The sequence below is a fragment of the Leptodactylus fuscus genome, chromosome 7, assembly GCF_031893055.1.
Source record: "Leptodactylus fuscus isolate aLepFus1 chromosome 7, aLepFus1.hap2, whole genome shotgun sequence".
NCBI classification, from domain to species: domain Eukaryota; kingdom Metazoa; phylum Chordata; class Amphibia; order Anura; family Leptodactylidae; genus Leptodactylus; species Leptodactylus fuscus.
In genome coordinates, this window is record NC_134271.1 from 60,261,924 (window position 1) to 60,278,400 (window position 16,477).

Here is a 16,477-nt window from a genome sequence, read left to right on the forward strand (position 1 = left end):
TATGGCTCTGAGAGCAGAGAAATAAAAATGTTATGGCGTTTGGAAGGAGGGGGAGAGTCAAAAATGAAAATCGAGAAATGCCTTGTGGTAGGAATGGATTAAGCAATTACATGATACTTTTTTATACTTTTTTTTTTAATTGAAAACGACAAAGGGGTATCACAATCAAAAAATATGATAAATCTTCAAGATGTCTTAATAGTATGTGGAATCAGAACGCCTGGACTCAATATTAATATGAAATATTGACAACTTTAGAATAAAAAAAAATCTGAAAAAAAAAGAGAAAAAAAACACCCAGTGAAAGAAAAAAAAAAGCCTCTCTGTATATTGACAAATCTACCTGATCGGAGGCACCTTCCAATCCCAGCAAATTCTTCATATGAGCTTGTATTATAACACATTTAACCCCATAGGTTGTAATGTATTCAATGTATAAATCTGTTTTAACTCTATGTGCTTCAATTCCGGTTGTCAGTTACCTTTTTGTTTTTGTGGGATGTATTGGTAACTCTTCTGTTTTTGCAAATTGTAAAAAAAAAATTCAGAATAGAACACATATCAGAATATCAGAAGATGAAAATTCACCATTTTTCCATTGCATTTGAAAAAAAAAAATAACTTCTTTCATTTTTTTTTTTCTTTTTTTTAAACTAGGTCATTACATGCTGGATTACTGTATTTACTTACCAATCCCAGCTCCTTCCCACGACTTCCCCTACTTCCCCTTCAGGCCTCCAAGGAGCCCTGTGCATCCTACATCATGTTGCTGATGCTATTCAGGGTGGTACATGGAACCTTCTGGACACTGAATGGGAAGCGGAGGTACCTGTCGGCAGGTAAGCAGAGCCGCAGCAACTAAGAGTATTTGTTGGGTGAAACTCATAAGATTCATTTTGTAAGGTTCTCCTGGGAACCCCCTTTTCCCTGCCGTCCCTACCAGCGGCACAACTGGGGTATTTTCTGCCCCTGTGTGCTGGTAGGACAGGCGGATTTTTAATTAGCCAGTATTTCACATGGCTAGATCCCTTTAAAAGGACACAGCTTCCTCCCCTCCAGCATGTTTTTTTCTGTCCTGTGTGGACCAGGACAGGTGGAGAGGACGTTGTGTCCTCCTAAAGGGATCAGGTCCACTTACCTGATCCTGTCGTTCTTGTCCTTAAGGATCTGTCTCTAAGCAGCTTCCTCCATTCATGTCGTTCCTGCAAGAAGAAAGTCTCACATTAGGGAGACAGTTTTTGGTCTCCCTGGACCTGGGAAAAGAATGATTTTTCCGGTGTATGACGTACAGCTTCGGGCTGGAAGCGATGAGAGCGGCGCTACACTGAGCCATTACTACTTATGCCGGGGAACTTTAGTGCGGGCTGATCAAGAGCCAGCATACGGAACTCTTGCGGCCGCGGCTAGTTCCCAGCCGGTCTCTGACGCGGGCATGCACTTCCAGTGTGGCCTGCGCACTTCTGGTTTGGGCAAAGCTGCCGCTGTAGTGAAATACCTGCTGCCTTAGTATTCTAGGGGATTAGTGTCCCCTAGGGGTTAATTATGTAATCATAAATAGTTAAGGATTCATTACAACTGGATTTGGAAGGAGCTTAAGGGGCTTAAGCCCCGCCCCTTCCTCTCCGCAGCCTTAAGAGCAGGCCGTCCAGGGCTCTCTTTACCTTCCAGTGTTTACTCCTGGCAGGTTGCCTAGTTCCTAGGTTCTGTGCCTTTACTGGCCTTATTTGCAAACTGTAATTGCTGAAAACATCTCTGGTGCAAGCTCTTCTACAAGGTAGAGACTTGCTATGCCTTTCCAACCTTCAAGTATGTCTCCTTCACCCATATTTTATTATTTAGGCGCTTTGCATCAGGTTTTTAAAATGTCCTCCTCCACTACGCCACCTTGTGATCGTAGCAGAAGGAAGAGGCCTACTAAAAGAAGGCATCTGCCTTGTGTGAACTGTAACATCCTGCTCCCTGACGATAGGTGGCGGTCTTTGTCCTATTTTCCTTTTTTCAGAGAAAAAAAAAAATAAAAATAAAAAAAAAAAACCCCTAACTCTGCAAAGAGAGTGAGTGAGCTCCAGGCACTCTCCTCAGAACCTCCATACATCTCGTTCTTCGAGGATCGAGTGCAGCTTCGTTTCTTACCAGGCTTTAAGCCCAATGTACCATCAAGTACAAATATGAATCAGCTTATTTGTTTGCCTGTTTTTTACTCATCTCCCTCCTCTCCTGAAGAGAAGTTTCACACCTTGGATGTAGTCAGGTGTCTTCAATTTTATTTGCAGCGCACTCTCTCTTTCAGAAGGTCAGAAAACCTTCTGATTAACTATCTGGGTAGCCAGAAAGGCCTCAAGGCATCAAAAGTGCCCATAGCATGCTGGGTAAGAGAAGCCATAAAAGCTTCATTCACAGCCCAAGGTTTATCACCTCCTGCCCTTCTCAGGGCTCACTCAACTAGGGCTGTGTCTACTTCCTGGGCGGAAAATAGAGTGCTATCCCTTGACCAGTTATGTGCGGCGGCTTGCTGGTCTTCAGAGACTACGTATATAAGCCACTATCGTCTGAGCTCTCGCTGTACTGAATGTACTGCCTTTGGACAAGCTGTCTTCAGCTCAGTCTGCAGTCAACTCCCACCCTAAGGGGTTACTTGGTATCTCCCCAGTTGTGCCGCTGGTAGGGATGACAGGGAACAAGTGATTATGAAGATACTCTTGTTTCCCTTAGTCCTAACAGCGGCACAAGACTTCCCACCCTTTTTTTTTTTTTTTTAAACAAAAACAAACAAAAGTGTGTATATATGTTATATGCTTGGTATTATATATGTCACCTTATATTACTCTGGTATGTACACGCTGGAGGGGAGAAAGCTGTGTCCTTTTAAAGGGATCTAGCCATGTGAAATTAATACTGGCTAATTAAAAATCCGCCTGTCCTACCAGCACACAGGGGCAGAAAACCCCCAGTTGTGCCGCTGTTAGGACTAAGGGAAATAAGATTATCTTCATAATCACTTGTTCTTCAGTACCATGTATTTCAACTGCATTGGTGTAGATGCTGATACTGTTGAAATTTCTGTGTGTGTTTGCAACAGCTCCGAAGTGGGCCCCACATAGTCAATGGACCAACCGCCTCCCTTCTCCCCTGCTAGCTCCGCCTCTAGGCAGGGTTAGTGTATGCATGAGGAGATAATCTGGCTACATATAAAGAAATCATTGGTGGGTTTCAGACAAGTGCAGACCATAGAAAATGTATTCATTCATAGTCGTATCCATTAGCAACAAACTAAAATGGTTAACGCAAATCTTTAAAACGCTGCAAAATTTTTAATTATATATGTAAAAATGTTTAACTTTAAAGGCTTTGGCTTGAAACTAGAGGAGGAGACATTTGGGTGCCCAAACTGGTTGAAATGAGAAGCAAAACTGTGCCTACATTATAGGTGCTCAGATAAACTGAACTATTCTATCTATCTATCTATCTATCTATCTATCTATCTATCTATCTATCTATCTAACTCTATCTAATGTCTATTTATCCATCTAATGTCTATCTATCTATCTATCTATCTATCTAATATCTATCTATCTATCTATCTATCTATCTATCTATCCATGCATCCATCCATCCATCTAATGTCTATCTATCTATCTATCTATCTATCTATCTATCTATCTATCTATCTATCTATCTATCCATGCATCCATCCATCCATCTAATGTCTATCTATCTATCTATCTATCTATCTATCTATCTATCTATCTATCTATCTATCTATCATTCATACATACATACATACATACAATTATATTAAATGATGGATAGAGGGGAAGAAATCCTCTGAGTCCTTCTTTCTGATGTGAATATGTCCTCTTCAACACTTGTGCTGTTTCCTGCTCTTTCTTATATTAATAGATGAATGAGGTTGTTTGAAGAACATCACATCTGGTGACATATAAAGAACTTCTATCCTCAAACTAATATTTTCTGCCAACATTCTTGGGTTGTTGCATCAGATAAAATAAAAACAGAAGTGGTTTCATAAGAATGAGCGCACGCCATGCAACATCATCAAAGCTGTTTAGATCGAAAGACTTCTGGGGAAGAAATGTATTCTTCTGCTCTATCTATCTATCTATCTATCTATCTATCTATCTATCTATCTATCTATCTCCTATCTATCTATTTATCTCTATCTGTATCTATCTATCTATCTATCTATCTATCTATCACTAGTTTACAACAGTCATCTGGTGTAAAAAAAAAAAAATCTCAATCCTTGGTTTTGCACATTTTTAAATGGCAGTTGTGATAATAATTGTGGTAGAAAACATCCGGGAACTTTTGACGTTGATGTCTTATTAACATACTGCCATGTGAATGTGATTTCTACAAGATGTTATTTAAATAAAGCTGTATTATACTGAATATTTTCCTTTTAATGGAGTGCCGGAATAGAAGTTATTAGGATAAGGATTATAAAGACCAGCATACAATACGCCAGTCTTCATAAATATGCCCCTGTGACTATTGGCCACACTTTGTTGAAGTGAATTGAAATTAATTCATGGGATGGGGAAGGGTTACATATTTATTAAAGGGATTTCTTCAGCTCCACAACTTATCCCCTATTCATAGAATAGTTAATAAGTTGCAGATTGGTTGGGGTCCAACTGTGGCGAGTTTTGCTGAGGGTGTTTTGCTCCCCCTTCTGAGTGGCGCAGTGTTCGAACAGATACGCCCTACTCCATTCCTTCAAATGGGACAGCTGAATACTGCTGAAGTACGGGACACAACTATCTCTGTACATAGGGGATCAGTTGCTAAGATGTTAAAACCCATTTAACATTTCATAGCTTCCCCAATCTTCTTCATGTATTTTAAATGCAACAAAAGCCCCAGATCAAGGTGTCCGTAAACCCTAAAGCTAGTAATGTAATGACTATATTCTTATATGGTGCCATAATTTGGGCAGCGCCAGGAGCTTGTCATAATAATAATGAATACACGGTTCTGGCTTTATAACCTTTATTCATACAAAAACACAATAACTTATTTAATTTACAATAGATATATAGTGTACGTAGACTGCATGCATTTAGTGTATGAAAAACCTACTACAGTCACATTGTATATAATATCATATCAAAATACAAACATATATAATATTACATGCATATACAGCATATTTTACAATTTCAGGACTGGTGACAAGGTGGGGCACCAATGTTTATAACCTTCACCCTATGGTCCCCATTTTGGAATATTATATACTGTAAAGAGCATTTTTACCGATTCATGCTGCAATGAATTGGTTGACCGCTGATGTTGCCACCATTATAGCACACACAGAGGTTGTCACACATCTCTAACTGCACATCACAAGGCAAGTTTGTCATTTAGGAATTTCTGAAAAGCGGGTGACACCTCTGGTGCGATCTGTGAAGGTCATTAAAGTGAACAAAAAAACCCCCCAAAGCTATATTAGTGAACAAATGGCAAAAATAATGCCAATCATCTAATAATGATAATAAATAACGGAAAGTGAATACATGTTCGAGCAAGTAACCATAGATACAAAAATAAAAGGTTTGCCTGTATTAGAAATAATACATGTATATTTGTATATAGACCCTTCCCAACTATCTAGGCCTATATTAGTAAAATGCATCTATGCATACAGAGTCATGAATGGAAAAGATATATTATCAGACTTGACAAGACGTACAACAACTGTAAAGAAACCGTTATATATGGTTGGACATGGAGTATAGCTGGAAGTAAGATGACCATTTGGGGCCTGGGATGCGGTAGTGGAGTTATCTAGGAATTTTACGCAGTGAAGATCCTGGCTTATTGCTCATTTGTCACATTCTAGGTCCTGGGTGATGTCACCGCCTTGATAATGCTCTGCACAGAATTCACGGATACGTCGGCAGGCCTCAACCATCATCTCTTCAGGAACGGTGAGGACAACTCGGAAGTAGTTGGGATATTCAAAGCACTATCATGATGAGAGAGGGACAATGTTAGAAATGATGCCGGCATGTTCATGTTCATGTTCAACAATAAAACTGCACTAAGTTATGCTAGATAAATTTACTAATTTTACTAATCCTATCTAAGGCTAAATTCACTCTAGTGCAAGCAGGACTTTTCTCTCCATATTTTGTGGGCAGAAAACGGGCAGAAACCCACCGGACCTAATTATAGTCTATGGAGTGTGCAGGTTTTTTTTTAAGCGGATTGTGTTCCCATTTTTTGGGTCCCCAAGCAGACCCGAAGAATGGAAACTCGATCGCTAGTGTGAATCTTGCATAATATCTAGACAGTGTAAACTTTGTAGACTAGACAGTATTAAAATGGGTGAGATTTATCACAATGGCTGATGCCTAATGGTAAATTCAGTGCACCTTCAGACTGTCTAGTTTATTCCACCTATTTGATGGCCTAGTTTGTGACTAGCGCCAGAATTTTGGTGACTACTGTTGGAACACAAAACCATTTTTAGCCCCGCACCTTTCTTGCTCCATATTATCCACTTGCTAGTTTCTATAATACATAATAGTTGTGGGGCTCAGCACGTAGGCCAGTCTTATGGCGTAGATTAAACCAGAATCCAGGCTTAGTAAATCTGCCTTCATGTGTTTTCATACAGTGCTGCTGTATTTCCCATTATAACATTGAATTACTGTTGGGAGAGTAATAAACATGTCACTTATAAAACAAAGGACTTACTGTAGCCGGGAGGCAGAAGACTGACTGTTCAGATATCATTCTTTCTGTGAAATCTACATCACTCTCAAATTCTGGAAAATGTTCCATATCAATACCGACCTACAGAAGGAAAAGTACATGTTATATAATGATGAGCATAATATATTGACAAATATTCCTAAATTATATGATTGGGATCCTTTATAGTACCTGGGTATATTGGTGTAATCCTAGCCCAATGTGTTTTAGTAAAACAGAAATCTAATAAGTATAATATACATATTAATATTTGCCGCTGTGTCCTATGCCAAGACAGGTTCTCTGTTGCTCAGACCATAACATAGATATTTCTATACATATTTTCGTACTTTCTGACTTACTATATATATATATATATATATATATATATATATATATATATATATATAATTTATTTTATTTTTTTAATCCATATCTTATACCTTGAAAATATAGGATATATCAAACAAATCTGCTACCTTTTTTGTTTCCTGGAACACATATTTTCTTTGTACCACTGGTAGATAGATGTCTTGTAATTCATGTATACATGTGCTAGCTGTATGGACCAGTTCTATATGAACTATAGTAAGGCTGGAATCACTGGTTGGCCAATATATTGCTTACCATTAAATACATAGCTCCTGCAGGCTGGATGGGCCAAAGTCCAGGGACAGAGGAGAGGGTATTGTAGCATAGGTCAGCATTAGACTGCAAAAAGTGCACACAAAAAAAGAATGAATTTCAATGGATATTCCAAAAAACAGTTGACTCGGAAGAATATGAAGCCAAAGCAAAGAGAAAAGTGGCTAATATTGCATCAGATAAGATCAGCGCCAAAGCAATGACCTCCATCATGACGCAATTGCCGGCATTACATAATATGTTCTTTCTACATAGACTTATTTACCATGTGGATTAACCTGACATAAAACTAAGTCAACAATATTGGAGAAACTTGTAAATTGATCCATTTAATGTTAGGGAGTTAAAGTGGTAGTGGTCCTAAAAGTGACCAGTTCAATGCTAGCTGGCATTTTGTGGATGGCACCTGAAACTTATGAAAAGCAACTAACTCTTTCATACATGAGCTACTAGTTGTTTGGCATACTCTGCTTGGCACATTGTGTTGGCAGAGATATAGTTCTTTCTTGCCAAGTGGGTGGTCATAGACTCATAACCTTGCAATTTAGTTAATTATTTAGGATATATTGCTCAAGTCTCATTTTTTTACTGGTCACAAAACTCAATGCGCAATACTGTGCAGGATTGCAATAGTTTAGGGGCACTGTAGGGCAGTCTGTACCGTTATCATTCAGTGTTGTCTAAGATTATGATATTGATAACCTATCCTTAGGACAGGCCGTCAATATCAGATCAGTGAGGATATGATGCCTAGTACCCCCACCAATCAGCTGTTTGAAGAGTCTGCAGCAATTGGATGAATGCCATGGCCTCTTCACAGCATACTAAACACAATGTACATTGAATAGTGGCTGTGCTTGGTATTGCAGCTGAGCCCCATTACATTGAATGAGACTGAGTGGCAAACAGGCCATATGATTGATAAATGTGACATCACTGGCGTATGAATCAAAAGTGACTCTCAAGCTGAAGCACACTTGAATATGATTCATGTCATGGCCTTGTAAAATCACCTACTGAAGGTGTTGATCTTGGGAGAGAAAGGAGGTTTCCTGGGCAAAATTATGGTGATTTGAGTATATATATCCCAGCATGTATTGCAATGTTTGTAGAGTCTGAGTTTTTGGTTTGTCCTGCTCGCATTATAGCAACCTAGTATATGTTACATAGATGACGTAATAAAATATTGACAATATCAAAATTGTGTATCTACAGTTCAGTGAGCTTCCTGACCTCAAGAACTTTAATGTACTTATCCAGGGAAAAATAAAGCCTGCCAGTGCTTTCCCTCCGGTGGATATGCTTTATTTCTAATATATAACCAGTGGAGTCCCAGATGTCACATACATTCCAACGCAGCAGCAGGGGAGGCAGAGGACACAGACGTCTGGCACATCACTGCACTATAGTTATTGGGGATCTAGGGGACCTGACTATGTATTATTTTGGGGCCACATATGCTATGAAAGAGAAATTACCGCTCTGTAACCAGAGCATCTCCATCAGAAACACAAGAAAGGAAGATGGCCAACAGAGGATTAGGGTAAGTTCACACTACTGTTATTAAAGTCCATCATAAGATGAGATGAACAGACATTAATTTACAAGAAAGTTTCCATCATGTTTTTACATTAGAGTCAATGGGAACACATAACAAATGGAGGGGGTTTGTCTGCATCCATCACTCTATTGCTGTTAATGTCCATTGCTCTCATCCTTTGACACATAAGAGCAACATTATTTATAATAGCGTGTAAGTAAATTTTCCTTTACTTCTTATAAATACAGCAGTAGTTGCAAGCATATTCATGAAAGTCCGTCATCATTTCACCAACAGAAGTAGCACTTGAAAGATATTGCCAACTGCCACTTATGGTTAGCAGCAGAGAACAATTTTATTGGACACTTACTTTAATAAAGTTTATGGTGTTTTCATAAAAATGCTGTGGCGTCCTCTTCATGATGTGATCCAGAGCTCCCTGGACAATGGTACATGGACCAAGGATCCTTTGACTAAGTCTTACAAGTCCTTCTCGGACCTGAAATACAACAAAATGAATATTAGATATGAGGCAAATTAAAATCAACTTCTTTTTTTATCATTATTGTAAACCGTTTCTATGTAATTCTGGCTCATCCCATCCACACATTGCAAAAAAAATCTACAGCCAACATGCCGTGATTTTGAGTTTTTGCAAATCGCAGTATGTCAATTATACCTATGGAAATGCTGTTGTTTTCCGTATAGGTTTAATAGGAGCAAAAAGTCCACAGAGGAACTCTGCAGACTTTGTGTAAAAAAAAAAAAAAAAAAAACGCTGTGAAAAAAACCACAATGCATTTCCACTACGGTCTTTTCCACAGCGTTTTTTCTTTTTAGCAATTTGCTGTGTGGGGCTTTACCCTTAACCTGTTCTTCCAGAGGTTGTCAGTCCATTACCATATGAAATCCTATTAAGTGCATTAAAAGACCTTTCAAACCTTTTAAAAGTTATTATAAGAATATTAGTAATTATAAAGTATATTTTCACCTCCTTGCCAAAAATTTCTTTCCGATCATGGATTAGGATCCATCCCATTCTCCATCCTGGCACCAACCAGCGTTTAGCGAGACCACCGCATGACAGGATTGGTACATTAGTACTCAGTGGGGCTAATGCCTGGAATGCCCCATACTCAAAAACCTGAAAGAAAGAAAATTAAAATCTAATTATTCATTTGTTAATGATTTTACTATATTCCTATTATTTTTATTGTAATACGCATATTTTATAGGTCACTAACTAAATCACATTCATAATAGAAGGCAGATTTGCATACCATTGTATATTGTACATTTTTGCTATAATAATTTCCTTATGGCACTCTTATGTTGCTCTCTACGGCTTGCAGTTTATTATATTTTATAGAGCTTTTACTTCAGGCTATTCCAAAAAAAGAGGACATTGCCCTTATGTATGAAAACCAAAATCAATTAAAAATTTTGGAAAGAATTTGACATTGGCATTTCCGCCATTGAACGCTATACTGAATACAAACTAGTGGATATACTGTATATCCTCTTTACGGGAAGTAATTCATATATAACATAATGTTTCTGGTACTATTAAGTTATAACATATAGTAATTATAATGTTATAAAGGCGACAATAAATCAGATGGATTTCATTGCGCTATTTCTATAAGTAAATGTAAGTTCTGTACTGTGCGAGTCACTTTCCATTCTATAACATCTGTAACTGTTTAGAAGTCCAGACATTCAACACTGAGGCCAAATAAAAAAGATAACATCAAAAGAACACACAAACTGCAAAGTCATTGTGACATCTGGCATATCGAAGTGACAGTAAAGGGTGGGCATAACCTCAGGTGAGGGGCTCGGAAGGAATTACAAACCCCATGTCAAGTCAAAGCAACACTAGAGGCTCAAGATGCTGTTCTCTCCCTCCTCTATGGATTGCTGTAACATCTCTGCCTGTTCGGGTCTCTGCGCAACCCTCTGCTCGTATGCTGCGGCGCAGGAGGCGTGTGCAGTTTGATAATTTGCTTAGAGTTTTTGGTTGCACTGTGTGAACACGGCTCTAGTTCTGTAATTGAATTTGCACCACACCCGTCTTCTGCCCTTGTTGCCTCTGTCCATTAAGTGGTTAATTTTTGCCTTACCCTGTGATTGACAGCCTGCCTTCCTATCAGGTTCCGGGCGGGTTCTTCCTCCCTATTTAGTCTTGGCTCACATTCACATTGGTGCTTACTATTGCCTTGTGCGTACTTGCTTTTTTTCTGTCACTGTTATTTCTTGTATTCTAATCCCTGACCTCTGGCTTTCCATACTGACTATTCCTTTGGACTTCGATTTGGCACTGCATTGCTCGACTGTTACCGAACCCTGGCTAGTTGACCTCCCTTTGTTGTTGTTCGTCTTGTCTGTGTTTTGTGTATTACATATATAGGAAGGGATCGTCTTCGAGTTGCCGCCTATTACGTAGGATAGGGCCTGGCAATAGGAAGGGACAGTGGGGGGCTTCAGCTTAGGTCTCACTGTCTCTTGTGCCCCGCCCCAGGGTTTCCAGCAGCTACTGGGGAATTGCTGTCTTTGCAATTCCATAACAATTACACTGAACCTTGGATTGTCTGGTTTTACTGCACAAGCCCACCAGGAATTCTGTACAGGTAGTGCTGACTCCCACAGCCAGAGTAGTTATAAACCTAATATAAGTATTGTGGCAGTAAAATATTGAGGTACACTGCATAAAGAGGGATACACTCACCATATCACCGTATATTTCATCGGCCAAGATGGGAACACATTGCCTGGAGGCCACTGTGAAAGAAAGATGTGTCAAGTAAATGAAGTGGTAATGTATTAGTCAAGCATCAGGACACAATGCATGTTTTAGTATTGTGGCTGGAAATCTAAAGCATATCTGCAGTCTTATGGATAGCAGCAGTGTCTCTATGACAATGTGGCAGCCACATTGCATTGATAACAGCCACAAAACCCCAGTGACAGACCAAGTGCCCCTAGTCCAAAATGAGGACAGATGACAGATGGAGCCTTTGCATATTAAGATTTGGTGTAATTGCATTAATTTATTACCACATGAGTCAAATCTTATTATATATCCATATCTAGCAATGACTCCCCACCCCTAATACAATATATTTTTAGTTACTTGTATATGAACCTCTTATGATATAGAGATGTTTATTTGCCAACACTCCGGAGTCCTGATATTAGACTAGTAGACTCGGTAAAAGTTTCAGATTTTCAACATAGTCAACTTACCGGCAAGGATTTTTTGCAAGTGTTTCTTGCTAAACACCGAACCACAAGGATTGGATGGATTGTTGATGATGATACAGGCAGTTTTATCATCCACTAGAGACTCCATGTGTTTCAGATCAATCTCCCAGGATTTCTCTGGCTGTAAATGCAGCATAATATTTAGTTCTACTCTTCCAATAACCGTCATTTCCACTATATCTAAAATTAGAGGTTTTGGACTTTTGGCATATTATCTGTTCAAAGATGGTCTGGTGACTATAATACTATAATGGGTGCAGAAGTAACAGAAGATAAAAAGAGGGTGTCCAAGAGCTTTAGTGTAGGTGAACCTTTTAAGGTGGCCAGATGTAGTGGTCTTATAATGGACAAGGTCAGTCATTTAATACCAATATACCATAAATGTCTAATATGGAAAAACCCCTTAAGGTACCATGTTGTGGAAACGCATCTTTTTTGTTGCAGATTTTTTGATCCAGGAGTGGATTGAGCAGAGGGTAGAAGTATAAGGACTTCCTATATATTTCCCTTTCCTTTTGTAGTCATTCTTGGTTTTGGCTAAAAGAAACACAGCTAAATCTGCAACAAAAAAGCTGCGTTTCCACAATGTGGATCCTCAGCCTTAATCTTAATCTCAAGGACTAATTTAATTATCTTTTATGAACATGCATCTTTAATATTATATGTATCTTTTCTGAAAATGTACTCTTCAATATCCTCATAGTTCTTTATTGGAATTGATATATAACCAAGGTATTAAAGCTCTTGGTTCTTAAAATACAGATTTTTTTCAATAAAATATTTAACTTACTAACAAATTGTAGAGTTTCACTTCTACCCCCAGTGACAAGGCCAGTGTTTTGTAGAGGGAGAATCCAGGACGTGGAATCAGTATGTTTTGTCCAGGATTGGCCAAAACCGCAAGAGCCAATTCAATAGCCTGGCTGCAGCCACTCGTGAGGATGATGTCCTATATGAAGAATGTTATCATTGTAATTATGGCATAACAAAGTGGAAAAGATCCAGAAATTGAATCATTACACAGGATGAAGTAATGTAATTTTAGCAACCAAATACTTACTTTGGCTTCCAAAGGGGCTTCAGGGCATGTGTAGTATTTGGCAACCACTTCCCGGCTTGACTGGTATCCTATAAATGCAAGATTATTAGTTTTGGTCACCTACTAGAATAATATGTACTGCCCTAACCAATTTGACACTACTGTCCTTCTGGATTATCATATAATTGTGTTTCTGAATTGTTCTGAATTCTATAATAATGGTAACTCTGTTCTAGATTAATTGATACAAATGACTACTGTTCTGGATTCTTTTGGATTCTTAAGAAATCAGGACTCCACTGTTGGGGATCCTATAACTTCTGTTCTGGATTCTATGATACGTAACGTAACGTATGATACTCTGTTCTGGAATGTACTATACTGATGACTCTACAGTTAACTTTAGACATTTCTAAGACAATTTTTCTGGGTTATTACATTTTTTTTTAAATTATATAATGTATTATTAGTGAATAATAAGTGGTCGGCAGGCTTACCTATACTTGGAGCATAACCATTATACTTTTGAGAGTCAATTGCATCTTTCATAGCTCGAACAACTTCATCATCAGTAGGAAGGTTTCCAAATACTGTAGGATCACCTAGAATAAATATTACTATGTTAATTCTGATCAAGTAGGTCCAATTATACCTCCTACTTGTCACAAAAAAAAACTATTATTGAAATGGGACTTATTGTTAAAATTTTATTTTAGAAAAAAATCACCTTGTTACTGACCTATAGATAAAGCAATCATGGCCTTATTAGGATGAGGTTTGGCTTTCATAGTGTCCACAATGGCTCTGATCGGATTGAACGTCTTCTTTGACATTTCTGATGCTCTCACAGCCCATCTTGGCTTTCGGTTTTTTATTTTCTCAATACCATTTTGCCTCTGAATATTAACATGAACATCGAGGACTTTAGGGTGGACAGGGGAGCCATTAACTTGGATGACATAGGAATCCATCTGCATTTTCTGCAAAGGTAACAAGTATGACAAAATCCATAAACTTGTAAATAAAATATCAATATACAGTTTAGAGTTTTAATAGGTTTAAAATTAAGTTGGAATTTTTTTTTTAAATTATAATTTGAAGATAAAACAAATAACCATATAGGTTAATGTTAATTTATGCTTATCATGACTCATTATAAAATAAAGTCTTAGATTATGAATTACGTGTATGTATGGACAATTTAATATTAGGTAAAATTACATTTAATAAATACAAAATAGAAAAATTCAATGTTACCGTACAAATAATTTTAAATTAACACTTATATTAATCTATTATTTTTTTCTAATATCGGTTACCTGTTCTTGTCAAGTCAAATGTGTTCAGGGATGAAGAATTTAGTTTCTCTCTTTTGTATCTCTCAATAATGTAACACACATGAATCACAGAATAGGCACCAGCTGTCTTTGAAATAGTCCCAAAAATGGGTGTTGGACCTGTTTCCCTGTTCCTATTGGGGGAAAAGAGAGGGACGTGTTCGACTTCTGGAACATCCCTCCTATTGCTTTATGTACCATATTGAACTGATTTTGAAGGCATTTCAATTAACTGTTTCGGGAATCTTCACTTCAGTAAAAAAACAAGAGCTTTGTATGTTATCTTGATGTATGTAAACTATCACTACCGTGCATCAGAGGGTGACACAGATGTGTGTGTGCAAAGTACAGATTGCGAAGGGCAGCGTTATACAGACAACTAATGCTATTGTATGTGAAAAGGATATTAACACGCAAATATATTAAGTAAAATGTTAGAAATGTGAACACATTTCTAGTACAGCTTAAAAACCTAGACGTTTTAAATTTATCTTTTGTGATATAGAATGCAATGTACCTTAAATATTTTATGCATATTTTATAATATTTCCAGCCAATTCTAAAACGTGAGATGCCAAGACAAGAGTAATTGCATCAACCAAGTCATGATGCAACCGGGAGACACAAATATTTCCATGATGCAACCAGAGGGCACTAGAATCTATAAGGTTAAGTTCACTTCATAAATATCCCATCATGCAAAATCCTTCGGGAAAATCTTCCAACTGATGGCAGAAAGATGCATTACAAAGAAAGTCATTTCACACAATGGGACTGAGGGTCCTGCTCGCAAGAGCTTACAATCTATGACAATAAGTCCTTTCAATAAATATACCTACCCTAGAATGGTGCAAGGAAAAATACAACGACATTCACGGACAAATATAAAAGCTAACGTGACAATATGGTTACATTATTCTTCATTAGGCTAAAGCCCCATGTTGCCCCAGTTTTTGTTGCAGATTTTGTTGCGGTTTTTGGAGCCAAAGCCAAGAATGGCTACAAAAGGAATTAAAAAATTCTAGGAAGTTCTTATACTTCTCCCTTCTGTTCAATCCACTCCGGGCTTTGGTTTAAAAAACCTCAGCAAAATCTGCAACACAAAAAGCTGCATTTCCGCAACATGGAGCCTTAGCCTTAGTCTGTCTTTAGAAGTCTGTAATATCTTAAGCTATTTACACATACACACAGTGCAATATTCATGGTGGAATCCAAATCAGCTAGTGGAAAAAAATAACTGTCCTGCTTCATCTATGGGTGGATTCTGGCCAAAGTTCCCATTGAACAGCATGGGGCTAGGAAATCTTTTTGTCTGTATTTGAACCCTACAAATTGTACAGTGCTGTGGAATATGTTGGCGCTATATAAATAAAATGTATTATTATTAATTATTATTATTATTATTATTATTATTATTATTATTATTATTATTATTATCATTGCTATTAATTCATGTTTGCTGGAAAATTGTTCATTTTTTGTCCCAAATTCTAAGAGACATAACTATTTAACTTTTCTATCCTCTAAGCCATAAGAGGACTAGGTTTTTTTTGCTGGGTATTATAAAGTTACATATTTTTTGTTGATAATTTACTATATTTTTTAGGAAGGGGGCTATTTCCTTCACTGTTTACTTTGCAGTAAAAATGTCAAGGTAACTTTATGAAGTCATTGGTATTGCATCAGTACCGGTGTGTATTTTTTTGTGGTGAACTATTTAAAAATATTTTTCTTGAAGAAAGGATGAAAACATGTTTTGGTTTGTTTTTGACACTTTTTTTTAATAATTAAACTTTTTAAAATTATTTTTTTATCCCCTTATGTGATTTGATGGAGCAATCCCTATGACATTGACATAACGCTTTATTGTTTAAAGCATTCCCAGGTATTATTGCCTTTGTGAAACCAGTAGTTGCTGTTGACTGCAGCATC

The 16,477-nt window shown here is 37.6% G+C and overlaps 1 protein-coding gene across 1 annotated transcript; it reads right to left on the bottom strand.

Annotated features, from left to right (window-relative positions):
- Positions 1 to 5,426: 5,426 nt before the first annotated feature.
- On the bottom strand, positions 5,427 to 14,597 carry TAT (tyrosine aminotransferase). Its single transcript, XM_075280602.1, has 12 exons — positions 14,528 to 14,597; positions 13,948 to 14,188; positions 13,706 to 13,810; positions 13,230 to 13,297; positions 12,960 to 13,118; positions 12,152 to 12,290; positions 11,634 to 11,686; positions 9,897 to 10,049; positions 9,276 to 9,404; positions 7,348 to 7,431; positions 6,724 to 6,822; positions 5,427 to 5,989 (listed from the first exon to the last, which is right to left on the bottom strand). The coding sequence occupies exons 2-12, from the start codon at positions 14,183 to 14,185 to the stop codon at positions 5,846 to 5,848; spliced, it is 1,371 nt and encodes a 456-aa protein (XP_075136703.1). The 5' UTR covers positions 14,186 to 14,188; positions 14,528 to 14,597; the 3' UTR covers positions 5,427 to 5,845.
- Between the last annotated feature and the right edge of the window lie 1,880 nt (positions 14,598 to 16,477).

What these genes read in the sequence shown, in the direction of transcription:
- TAT (XM_075280602.1), bottom strand. Translation starts at nt 14,185, where the DNA reads ATGCAGATGGATTCCTATGTCATCCAAGTTAATGGCTCCCCTGTCCAC. An exon ending in CATGATTGCTTTATCTATAG is followed by an intron (nt 13,811 to 13,947) that starts GTCAGTAACAAG and finishes TATTTATTCTAG; the next exon opens with GTGATCCTACAGTATTTGGA. An exon ending in ATGAAATATACGGTGATATG is followed by an intron (nt 10,050 to 11,633) that starts GTGAGTGTATCC and finishes TCTTTCTTTCAG; the next exon opens with GTTTTTGAGTATGGGGCATT.